Here is a 12,505-nt window from a genome sequence, read left to right as displayed (position 1 = left end):
AGGGAAAGAACCATTGAGGAAAAGAGGAAGGGCTTAAATTTAAGTGAAAGATTTAATTTAGTGTTTCTGATTATCCAGTGAACTCTCTTCAAAATATAAAAATCTTGGTGCTATCCCAGATTTGCTGAATTGGAATTTTGGGCAAATGGGACCAGCACTCATATATTTAAAAAGCTTCCTTAGTGATTCTAATGTGTTTACCTGGTTCGAAACACACCTGAATTAATGTGTTTTTTTCACCCCAAGAAGTTGTCAAGTTGTCTAAAACTACAATTTTGAATCTTAATATACTTAATATGGATGTGTCTGCATTTCTCTTCTGTGTATCTTTCTCATACTGTTTTCAGTTCCTGAAATTTTTTTTGTTACTGATACCAAGTTTATTATAAACTTATTAATTAGTGTTACTGTACAAAATCAATTTTGAGCAAATGAAATATACCGAAAATGTTGAAATGAATTTCTGTAACATTTTTTTCTTATTAAATGGTAGGGACAAAAGCCAGGATGGATATTCAAGCATGGTATTTGAGAACTTCAAAACTGGCTCTGGCCTTGGCAATTATTCGATCAAAACCAGCAGACAAAAGCAGCAGAGAATACACAGAGCACCTAGCAGCGCTGGTGTCTAAGCAGGAATCGAAATGGAGATCAAAAGTTGAGGCCTTGGAAGCTGAAGTTCTGCAGTTACGTCAAAAACTTCTTCTGAGTAGGATTTGTTCAGGATCAATTAAGAGTGGTGAGTGTATGAAATCATATTTCATCATATATGAAATCAAAATGTGTTAACCTATTTTATTTCAGCTGTTGAATTGTTTAGAAATTTACTACCCAAACATGAAATAGCTGAGTTTCCTTGAAAATTAGACATCTTCTTCTTGTCTTACAAATATATTTTTACTTCCAGTTATTCATTTAAAGTTTATTACCACTTTTTAATGAATGGGTTTACATTAGACTTGAAATAAGGTGAAGAGAAAGAAAGTAACCTAGATACAACAGTAATAATGTTTGAAGCTTACTGGATAAATTTCTTTTAAAATCTGATTGTTCAACTATCTTTATTTCTTTGGTATTGAGGATTAAGCCCAAGGGTACTCAAGCCCTTTTAAAATACTTTTTTTTTAAATTTAGAGACAGGGTCTAGCTAACTTGCTTAAGGCCTCCCTATGTTGCTGAGACCTGACTTTGAACTTGTGTTTCTCCTGCCCCAGTCTCCTGAGCTGCTGAGATTACAGCACCTGGCTCAACTTTATTATCTTACAATGTATTTTATTTTGCTTTTATATGAAATCATTCACTTAGAAATCATATATCAAGTACCAGCTCTAATGGAGACATTTAGTGGTTAATGAAGACCCAAAACCATGTAAGAGGAGGTGCTTTTCTTACCATTAGGTACCGATGTTCTAGCAGGAGAGAGACCTACAAATAATAAACCTGTTTGTATTAAATGTTATAATGGAGAGATTGACACAATGCTGAAGAGGAAGTCATCCATTCTGACTGGTTTCTGGGAAGGTTTCTGAGGACTCTTCCCCAGGATTGTGTCAGTGAAATAGTTGGAGGATTTTCTAAAAGAGGCAGAAACATAATAAGCAAAGACATAGGAGTGGGAAATACATATCCCATTCAGAAATTGTCAGCATTACATTTCAGAGTGACCAGAACAACTGTAAGAGAAATGTGATGGGGAAGAAAGGAAGAAGTGAATTGAGAACAAGTTTAGAAGGCCCTTTAGTATCAACCTTATTTCACTGCATTATATATCAGTAAGTTGACCATATAATTATGGTCTCCACTATGACCCTTGTGAGAGTGAAAGGGGGCTATATTAATAATTATGCTGGACAACAGGGGAAAACCAGGACTCACTTGAGTAAACTAAAATGTGTCATCTCATTCACCAAGAAACATTTTTGAAGCAGAGGATCGACGATCGCTTTGTGATTGGGAAACATAATTCTGGAATTTTTAAAAAATATAAATCAGATGATATTACTTCCTTGCATAAAAATCTTTCCTAGCTTCTAATTTTGCTTCATGGAAGATTCAGACTTTTAATAAGAGTGGACCATACAGCTGTAGATGATGTCACCTGTATTTACCTTTTCCACCTCTTGGAACATATTCTCCTCATTGTAAATGGGGGTTCAACCACTGTGGCCTTAACCTCCAGCCCTTGAAGCCTCTTTCTCACCATCGACTCAGTTATCCTCTTTGACTTTTTTGTGGGAGGTGTCTTCTTTTTCTGCAGGTTTTATTCTAAATTACACTACCTCATTGAGGTCTTCCCTGGTTACAGTATATCTTCTGAACTGTAGTATAAATTCATGAGGAGAGTTCTCTGATTTTCCTTGCACTTTTTACTAAATGCCCAGCCTAAAGCCTGATGCATAAGAATGTGCTCGATAAATAGTTATTGAATGGATGTAGGTCACAGAGGGTGTTTTGACTGTAACAGTGATTAGAGAACAGGGGATCAGTTTTCAAAGATTTTTACCAAAGCCCATGCTATGGTTTGAATGTTTCCACCAGACCTTACGTTAAAATTTAGTCCTTATTGCGAGGTAGTGACAGGTGGGACCTGGTGGGACCTTTAAGAGATTATTAGAATGGATTAATCAATGAATGGTTAGTGGGTTATCTTGAGAGTGGATCCATTATAAAAGCCATTTTGTATCTGAAGTACGTACCCTCTTGCCACATGGTGCTCTGTGACTCTGATCTCTGTAGAGTACCCCTACTAGCCAGAAGGCCCTCACCAGATTTGGCCCCTTGACTTTGGGCCTCTAAGAACAGTAAGCTGAATAAATCTTTATTCTTTGTAAATTACATAGTCTGTGGTATTGGATTAGGGCAGCAGAAAATGAGCAAAGCCTTTGTGAAAAATGATGAGTTGAACTAGATCTATGATAGGACTCAAAGGGCAGACTTAATGAATAGTTTTAGGGTAGACACTTCAGACATTTGTGAATGGATTCAGAGAGCAGTTAAGGAGATACAGGTATAGAGGATAACTGAGGTTTCCATCTTGGACTATTAAATGCCTTAATACTTCAACTGTAGATGGTGAACACAGAAATAAGCTCATATGATAAAAGACTGAGTCCAGACTTGTCGGAATGTGTGGAATTTAAAGTGGTTACCTAGAAGGAAGGCAGAAGTATGATTTGAAAACTCAGAAGGGGGATGAGCAGGCTGGAACTATAGAAACAAATTTAGGATATTTTAGCACTTATGTAACAGTTGACGTTACAACTGTAGATGAGACTCAAGAGTTGAGCTATGAGGGAGACGGCAGAGGCTTGCAGATTCTAACTCCAGGGGTGAACACAGAAGGAGGAGGCAGTATCTCAGAATGAGTATGCAAGTGTAGTTTACACACCTACACGCTCTGGGAAAATGGGGACTCGCTAACCTTACTTTGGGGAATAAATCAGAAAAACTAAGGTTCTAATACTCATGTGTTACTAAAATCTCATTATTGTCTAAGCCAAAATAATTTTATATGATTTATAGGCACATTTTAGTCTTCCTAAGAGTCCTTCTTATTAATAATTTTTTTAGTATATTTAGTGAATGAGTGGCAAACATCATCAATTTTTCCTCATTTTTTCCGTGCTGTTGTAGAGTTAATATGATGGAACAAACACAGAAATTTCCAGTAGCCCTAAAGTATGATTGTCATAAACATTGATGACATCACGAGGTTGTTTTCCATCAAAGTTCTATTTATAACACTGATATAGTGCATTTTACTTGTTTGCAAGGTGAGTATGTCTCACAAAACAATAGGAGCCTGCGTAATAACCTGTTTTTACACTAAACACTTTTCACTTATAGTACTTGTGAGAGAAATTTTCAAAAATCATATAAGTAAAATCCCTTTTACTCGCAGCAGGAGTTTCAGGTTAAGTGTTTTAGTGCAGATGTTTAGAGGTAATCTGTCTCTCCATCTGTTAGCTTAGACTTCAAAAGTAAGAACTAAGCACATAGATTCAGATAAATGAAGTAACTGGTAAAGGGGAGATAAAATTATAGAAGAGGGGTTATTATCAATAGGAAAATAAAGAACATAGTAGTTATTTAAAGATGTATAATTCAAAAGGTTGTTCTAAGAACATTCCATTCCTGAAAATCAAAACTATTTTATATGTGTAGTTATTAAAATTTCTTTTTGAAATTTTTGGGGTTACTTTACATGTGCAAATGTTCTTGAGTGTTTAAGAAGACAGAAGGCTCTCAATACTTGTTGAATTGAATACTTCTTGACAGATTGAGAGGCTGGGGAACTTAATTTACAGCATCAAGTATCCACTGAAGCAACTGAGCAATGCAGAATTAAATAAAGCAGAGCTGAAATGGCAAAATAAACAAATAAGGAACTATGATATGATTTATATAGCATTTCTGGCATTCAGCTACTTCTCTATTCTAAATTATTTTTCTATAGCTTTTCAATGAGAAACATACTTCTTTATTTATTAAGGGACTAGACTGTACAGAGAAAAGCTAAATAGAACTTGATTTTGGAATTATGCCACGTTTTCATTTTACTTAAATACTTACTGGCACTTTCAAAGAAAGAAAGGAGGAAGAAAAGGAAGGAAGGAAGGACAGAAGACAAAGGAGATAGGGAGAGAAGGAGGAAGGAAGGAAGGAAGGACAAGAATCCCAGGTTTTCAGAAAACCATTTTGATGATGGGTGGCAGATATGATTATCTACTGAATGAGGCAACTCCCTTCTTTGTTTCTAATGCACTCCAATTTTACTTGTGCATAACTGTGCTTATGCCCATTAAATTAATACTTAACTTGTTTTGCCAGTTTTGATCTAAATTTGGCCTGATTCTGGCCAATGAAGGATAAAAAGTAATCTGAGCTTTTGATCAACATTTGCCCATTTAGAAGAAATAAAGGCCAAGAAGGAGAGCAGTTCTAAAAATTTTTTACCTTAGCTTCTTATTTCCTATTAGGAACACTGCTACATGAAGAAATGATACCAGAACTCTGATAGCATTTGCAACTGTAATATGACCATATTAAAAAAATTAATGCTGATATGCTAAGAATGATGCACCAAGAGAATGAGAAGGGTCAGTGCTTGTTGATGACATAATTTAGTAGACACAGAAGCTCTAGAATTATCTTGTTAAGACTTTTTAGAAAGGTAGGCAGTGGTTTAAAAACTTTGTTACTGTTATTTTGTCCCTAGTATCTGAGCACATCTAACAAACTAGTAGGGAAGCAGGGAGGATCAAGAATGAGAGTACTAATTTCCAGAATCTATAAAGAACTCAAAAAAAACTGCACCAAGAATACAATAACCCAGTCAACCAATGGGCTAAGGAAATGAACAGACACTTCACAGAAGATCTACAAGCAATCAACAGATACATGAAAAACTGTTCAACATCTTTAGTAATAAAAGAAATGCAAATCAAAACTACCCTAAGATTCCATCTCACCCCAATTAGAATGGTGATTATCAAGAATACAAGCAACAGTAGGTGTTGGAGAGGATGTGGGGAAAAAGGTACACTCAAAAATTGCTGGTGGGGCTGCAAATTAGTGCAGCCACTCTGGAAAGCAGTGTGGAGATTCCTTAGAAAACTTGGAATGGAACCACCATTTGACCCAGCTATCCCACTCTGTGGCCTGTGCTCAAAGGACTTAAAATCAGCATACTACAGAGATACAGCCACAACCATGTTCATAGCAGTTCAATTCACAATAGCCAGATTGTGGAACCAACCTAGATGTCCTTCAATTGATGAATGGATAAAGAAACCGTGGTGTATATATATACAATGGAATATTACTCAGCCATAAAGAATAATAAAATTATGGCATTTGCAGGCAAATGGATGAAATTTGAGAATATCATGCTAAGTGAGATAAGCCTATCTCAGAAAACTAAAGGACGAATGATCTCGCTGATAAGCGGATGCTGACACATAATGGGGGGTGGGAGGGAGTCGAGAATGGAGGAAGGAGGGACTGTATAGAGGGATAAGAGGGGTGGGAGGGGTGGGGGGGAGGAAAAAAATAACAGAATGAATCAAAAACTATTACCCTAAGTAAATGTATGATTACAAAAACGGTATGCCTCTACTTCATGTACAAACTGAGGAACAAGATGTATCCCATTTGTTTACAATAAAAATGAATTTAAAAAAGAAAGAATGAATGAATGGGAGTGCTGTTTTTCTCTCCCAGTTAGTATTCCTGATCTTCAGGGAGAAAATGAGAGAAAAACATATTCTTCAATCTAGAACAGCTGTCTGTTTAAGATGACTTCATGGTGTGGGCAAGGATTTAGTTTAGGACTGAGCAGGTAGATGAGGGAGACTCCAAACACAGACTAGCCAGGAAGGAATCACTGGCTGTCCTCACCCTAAATGTAAACTAAGAATTGAAAGGGCTGGGATGACAGGAGCATGGCTTCATTAGTTGGAAAAACTGCTTCAGTGAGCAGAGTTAGGATTAAAATGTGAATGCACTTGTGTGTGTGGATGCTGGGGCCAGGGAGCAAGCTGGAAAGTTGCTATTGTACTTACACAGTATTTGGCATTCATGGGGAGGAAGTAGATAGATGAAGTATCAGATGTTTTCTCCTACAATTTTAAGTTTTTAAAAAATTTTATTTATTTTCCCACGTTTGTTATTAGTGCATTGTAGTTGTACATAATGATGGGGTTTGTTGTTGAATATCATACATGCCTACAGTATAACAATATAATTTTGCCAGTATCACTCCCCAGCATTATTAATATCTTGATATCTCATAAATGATAGCTAGACTATTGGATGAACAAGCAATTGGCTAGAGTGAAAAGAAGGTAAGAGAAAACCAAACCAAATCAATTTGTTAATTTACACATTTATTTAGTAATTGTTATTGAGTACAGGGCACTTGTATAGAGAACTTGGGGTTGTGATTGTGGGGTATAGATTGCCAGGTAGTACAATTAGTTATGGTTGAACTTAGGTCTTCTAGGTTTTGGGTCTTGGGAAACTCAGTTGTTTCCCAGCCAGATGGCTTTGGGAGTTTCCCAGTCCTTCTAGCTGACATTTCTTAAGTTTGTCTCCTCATACCCTTTCACTTGCTTATTCCCTGAGGATTAAATCCTCAAGAGTTCCATTGCCTCCCCATTCCTTTTTCTGAATTTGTGTAAGTCTGAGATTAGGAAAAGGTTCTTAACTGGTAGCAACCAGAGACAGAATAGGAGCTGGATATCATCACAGCCCATATGTACCTGACCAGACCAGGGTGCAGCTTGCCTTAGTCTCCTGACTGCCATTTTCCTGGTCACAGCCCACTCAGCTTCAGTCCCATCTCTTTTTCTCCTTTTCACTCTTTGCCAGACCACATACTGAGATTTATTGCAAATAACATTGCAAATAACTGCCTAATAGACACAACTGTGGAGCTCAGCATTTATAAATTGGGATATTTGCTGTTTTATAGATGCCAAAAGAGCTTGGAAAATGAAACCATAAGCATTTCCTTCTCAGTTTTCACATAAGCTCTCATAATAGAAATCATCAAATATAATAATGATGGAAATTTGCCTAAAATTGTGGCTGCTTTAAAACACACATGGATAATATACATAAACATCAGAAACTGTATCCTTAATTTAATAGAGATTCTAATGAAAGACTCTACAATGGTTTAAATTTATAGTTATATATTAGACATGTTTAATCATTACATAAAAATTGGATTAATTTTCTGATATTAAGAGACATCAGCATATAAAGAAATTAAAATTATGGTTCAAAAGGCTCATAATACCAAATGGTTATAATTATGTTAAGGCAATGATTTAGAAATGTAAAATCTTAATTATTATAACATGATCTGTCTCTGGTAGGAATGGTATAAAGAGATAAGGAATTAGAAGGTCCAAACCAACAGGTACTAGGACAAGAACAGTATCTAAAAGAAGCAATTGAGGTTCAGATGTTGAGCTTATGTACAGGAATTCCACAATACGGAGTTTTTCAAATAGAAGTCATTCATTCCAAGTCTCTTCCTGGTACAGGATTCTAAATCTGTGCACATGATAGAGCCACCATCTCTGCTAAAGCTGGGTCTAGGAAGGCTTGTTGGATGTCCAGGAAATCCCCAAGATTTGCGGACTCTACTTTCTGTGTATATCTGGAATCCTTACTTCACTCCATTCCTGATGGGAATAATTTTGCCTACTTTATCCCAGTTAGACTAATATACATATATATATTACATCTAATAGGTCATACACACACACATGCTTATGTTTTCATTTTCCAAGCTCTTCTGTGTAATTAATCTTTACTAAACTGTATGTCATTAGTTGTAGCCTTGCCATTTTCAATCTAGATTGCAGGCCATTCTCAAATCCTCTAATTTACTTGAGGATAAAAGCCAAAAATCTTTATCTGGAATACAAATATTTTCAGAATTTTGTGCTTGCTTACCTCTGTAGCCCAGTCTCTTCCCCACATGTCCCTTCATGATCTGCACTACAACATACTGAATTTCTTTCACTCACGCTACTGTCTTATACTCAATTCTGTACACATATTGTTTCTCTCCGTGGGATATATTCTTCTCCTCTGTTTTGTCTGGCTGTGTACTCTTCATTTTTCTGATGTAGTTTTAATATCCCTCTGCCTTCTCTGACTACTTCAGTAGCCTAGATTATATTCTCCTGCTGTGGGCATGCATAATATTCTGTACTTTTCACAGCATACGTGAGCTAAATTATAATTGTTTAAGCATTCTGTCATCCCTGTGGGACCTAAATTCCATGCTTGTAGGAATCATGTCTGTTTTCATCACTGTATTCCTGTGGTTAGCACAGTGCCTTTCGTGGAGGGGGTGGTTTTGAATGTTTGTTGAATAAGTAAAAGTAGAGGTGGTATGAGTGTTAATGCTTGGAACAAAATATTCTTAGCAAGAATATTTGCTATTTCCAGTTATGAGATTTGCCAAGCCTCTGCAGCAATGGAATTAGGATACAAAGAGTAAGATCTGGCATCTCAGAGAAGGAGACCCACTAAGTAAGTAGGGTGAGCCTGAGGGGATCTACCTTTGCCGGGACCATGTACACACACAATAATTTAATCAGAACAGAACAAGTGAAGAATGACAATGTTAACTTCGTATCTGTGAAATAAAAGCTTAAAACCATTCAAATAAGTTGGATTCCTAAGCATTTGCTCAATGCGATTTTTCTTGTGGCTTTTCTTATTGGTGTCGTTTTGTTGTTGTTATTGATAGTTTAATCTGTAACAAAAATTTTGATTTTTGTGTTTTTGGGTTTTTTGGTGCTTGGGATTAAAATCAGGACTCATCCATGCTTAGTGCATGCTCTACCTCTGAGTTATATCATATCCCAAGCCCTGTAGCAAAAGTTAATATTCTTCTTATATTTAGGATTGTATTTAATGTTTGGCATGTTTCATCTCTTTTAAAAATATCCTGCTGTTTATCTGTAGTTTTTTTTTTTTTTTTAAATTTTAAGATGGTGTTAGAAAGCTAAATATACTATGAAAATTTTGGATTTATTATTTGGGTCGCAGATACCCTGAATTTTATTTTGTTAGAATAAATTTAATGTTTATTGAGTAAAGTTCAGATAGATAGTTCTGGACATCAGGTTGGAAAAATGTATAGCATAATATTAATCCCGTATCAAAGCAAGAAGGAAAGGAGAAAGAGTGAAAATGGGATGGGCCAGAGGTTCCATATTTGATAAGCTTCCAGGTGATGTCAGTACTGTTGGTCTGACCACTACTTCTGACTAGTGAGGGCTATTGTTTTTTTCTTTTTAAGAGGCTTGACTGTGAAAGGAATGAAGAAAAAAAGATAGGTTTGTGTAAGAGGGTGTAAGTAGAGGGATAGCATCCTGGTAGGTTGATGAGAAAAAATTGGAAAAGAGAGAAAGGGGACTATAAAGAAGAGGATAACAAAGGAATCATAGGTGGCCTAGGGCCTTAAACCTAAAAGAAATACAGAGGATAAGGGGATAGTCTGCACCTCAGAAAGGGGCACATATCTCTTTTTCTGAGACTTGTGAGGGTAGGAGTAGGTGTCTATTTGCAGTTTTGCTGAGTTCTTTTCTGGCAGCTCTACAGGGGTTATCCTTTAAGGTCCACTTTCTTCCTCTGTTATTCCTCTAGTGGTTCTTATTTATAATCTATCTCCTCATCCTATTGTTTCTTTTTTCAACTGCCTTTGGATTTTCATTCTTGGCATTTCTTTCTCTGCAGCTCCAATTCTTGTCTATCAGTTATCTTGATCATAGACAAAGAAATGAGGAAAGCAGAGTTAAGTAACTTGTCACACATGTGCAGCTGTGAGCACATGTATCTGCATTAGGTTCTGGGTCATACTGAGAGGTAAAATAGCTAACCTGGAAATAAAATGAATTTGAGTGAATTCCTAAATAGAATATGCAAACAGAGGATGCTTTCCTAGCATGCATGAGGCTGAGTTTGATCCCCAGTACTACCAAAAAAAAAAAAAAGAATATTGCTTAATCTCTGTTGAAGTAAGGTGGGGCCAGTGTGCATGTGATTTATGTCAACTCTTATGCTTTATGTGGTAGTCACAAAGAGGGAAGTTATTAAATTTTTCTGATACTGCAGGTAAATGATCTTTTCCCTTGAATTTCCAGTTTTGAGAAACATTGTTTATATGAATTTTCAAATGTAAATTGCTTCTGAACGTTTCCTAGCATTAGTATGATAATTAACTACATTGGAGAATGCCTCTGCTTTGGGTTCTATGTGAGTGAAAGAGACTTGGAGATTTTGTGAGCTGTTCCCAGCCCCAAACAGATCCATTGTTTCATATTAATTATTTTGTAGTAAATATGTTATAGTTTTTCATGTTTTCAGTCTCTTCAATTTTTCTCAGAGTTGGAGAGAAATATTGCCTATGTATCTTTAATACATTCAGAGTGTGTCGGCCAATTTTGTGCTTTAAAATTCACAAGAGAAAGATTGCATCCAGAGAGAGCTGATTTTTACGTTTTCAAAAGTATAGCCCTAAAAATTCCTCATTACTTTTTTAAATTAATAAGTCACATGAAGAATAAAGACTAAGTTGTTTTGTGTCTTCCTGTGGTGCTAGATTCAGTGAGTTCTTGTACATGATTTCTCAGAGATGTTTCTGGAATTAATTTTAATTATTATCTCTGATGAAGCCTGTAAATATGAAACATCAGAAATAATTTTCATGAAGTACAGTATGTTTTTCTAAATAAATTGCAATATGTGCAAAATGTTGATATTTTACATAATAACTTGACACATATTACTTGGTGAAAAATAACTGGCAAAAACTTAAATGCTTCTGATTCTTCTACATTTTTTCCAATATTTAGAATGTTCTAATTTATCAATAGAACAGAATATACAGAATTTAGTAATCTTTGTCTTATCTATTGTTATTCTAATAAATACCTTTCCCTCTGGAATTTAGTATAATATGTCCATTTATTTCTGTAAAATGATAGTTTTAAGAAAATTACCTATGCTTTGACCCAGTTCATACAAGTTAGATGGCAGTTTACGTATTTAAATACCTAATTTTGTGAATAATTGATCATGCTTTTAATAACTCTGAAGTTATTTCTACCTGTGTATTTTTATGACATGTTTATCCTCATCTGATTAGCTTATATTCTGTGAACCACAAGGCATCTCATCATATCTATAATTTCCAAGCAGGAGTCAGTCTAAAGTAGGCCAACTCCGTGCTGGTGGGCTGCTTTGTGTGGCTGCACAGCTCTCTGATGTCAGGAGATACAGCAGGAGCTGGACCCAGAGAACTGTGTGCCTCTGTGATCTGTACTTTTCCAGTCCCTCTGAAACTTCTCTTTAAAGAAGTGCACAGTTAGCTGTGATGGTGAGCACAGTGATGACAAACTGAGGTGCTCATTTAGCTTTTTACAGTAAATACCACATCAGTCCAAGCCTTTTGTATCTGCAGGTCTATGTCAGTGGCGAGGAGTTCCCATAAGTATGAAAAAAGTGCCATAATAAGATTTGCAACTTTAATTTTTAAAATTTATTTTTACTTCTTAAAAAGATTTTCTGAAAGTGTTTGCCTTTTTAGTATTTGGTAGACCTAAGGCTATTCTAGGCATTGATTCTCAACCCTAATGATATGTTAGAGTTACGTGACAGTGAAGTCCTACTCCTGACTAATTATGTCAGAATTTCTGAGATTTGGACCCAGTCATCAATGCTTTTTCAGTCTTTAGTTTATTCTAAAATATAACCAAGATTGAGACCACTGGTTTAAGGTGAACTTTTATTATTGTTAAGGTATCCAGTTGGGGTCCAGGTCCTTGGTGTCCTGAACAAAGAATTGAGCAAGACACATAGAAGTAGCAGGCAGAGTACAGATTTATTGCAGATGAAGGTGAAGGTAGCCTTTCATAAGGAAGAGTGGAGTGGGCCAAGTAAGAGAGGTTGAAGGTGCTGACATCTGGAAATCAGT

General features: G+C 36.0%; 1 protein-coding gene across 1 annotated transcript in view; it reads left to right on the top strand.

Moving 5' to 3' along the window:
• The first annotated feature begins 507 nt into the window (after window positions 1–507).
• The window catches only part of Mei4 (meiotic double-stranded break formation protein 4), a 159,975-nt gene continuing 147,977 nt past the window's right edge, over window positions 508–12,505 (top strand). The window contains exon 1 of the mRNA XM_047557166.1: window positions 508–739. Coding sequence (XP_047413122.1) covers window positions 508–739 — 232 coding nt within the window. The remainder of the gene's footprint in view (window positions 740–12,505) is intronic.

This window comes from Sciurus carolinensis, chromosome 7, assembly GCF_902686445.1.
Source record: "Sciurus carolinensis chromosome 7, mSciCar1.2, whole genome shotgun sequence".
Taxonomy (NCBI): domain Eukaryota; kingdom Metazoa; phylum Chordata; class Mammalia; order Rodentia; family Sciuridae; genus Sciurus; species Sciurus carolinensis.
The sequence above is the reverse complement of the archived record's forward strand: the minus strand, read 5'-3'. Positions and strand labels throughout refer to the sequence as shown.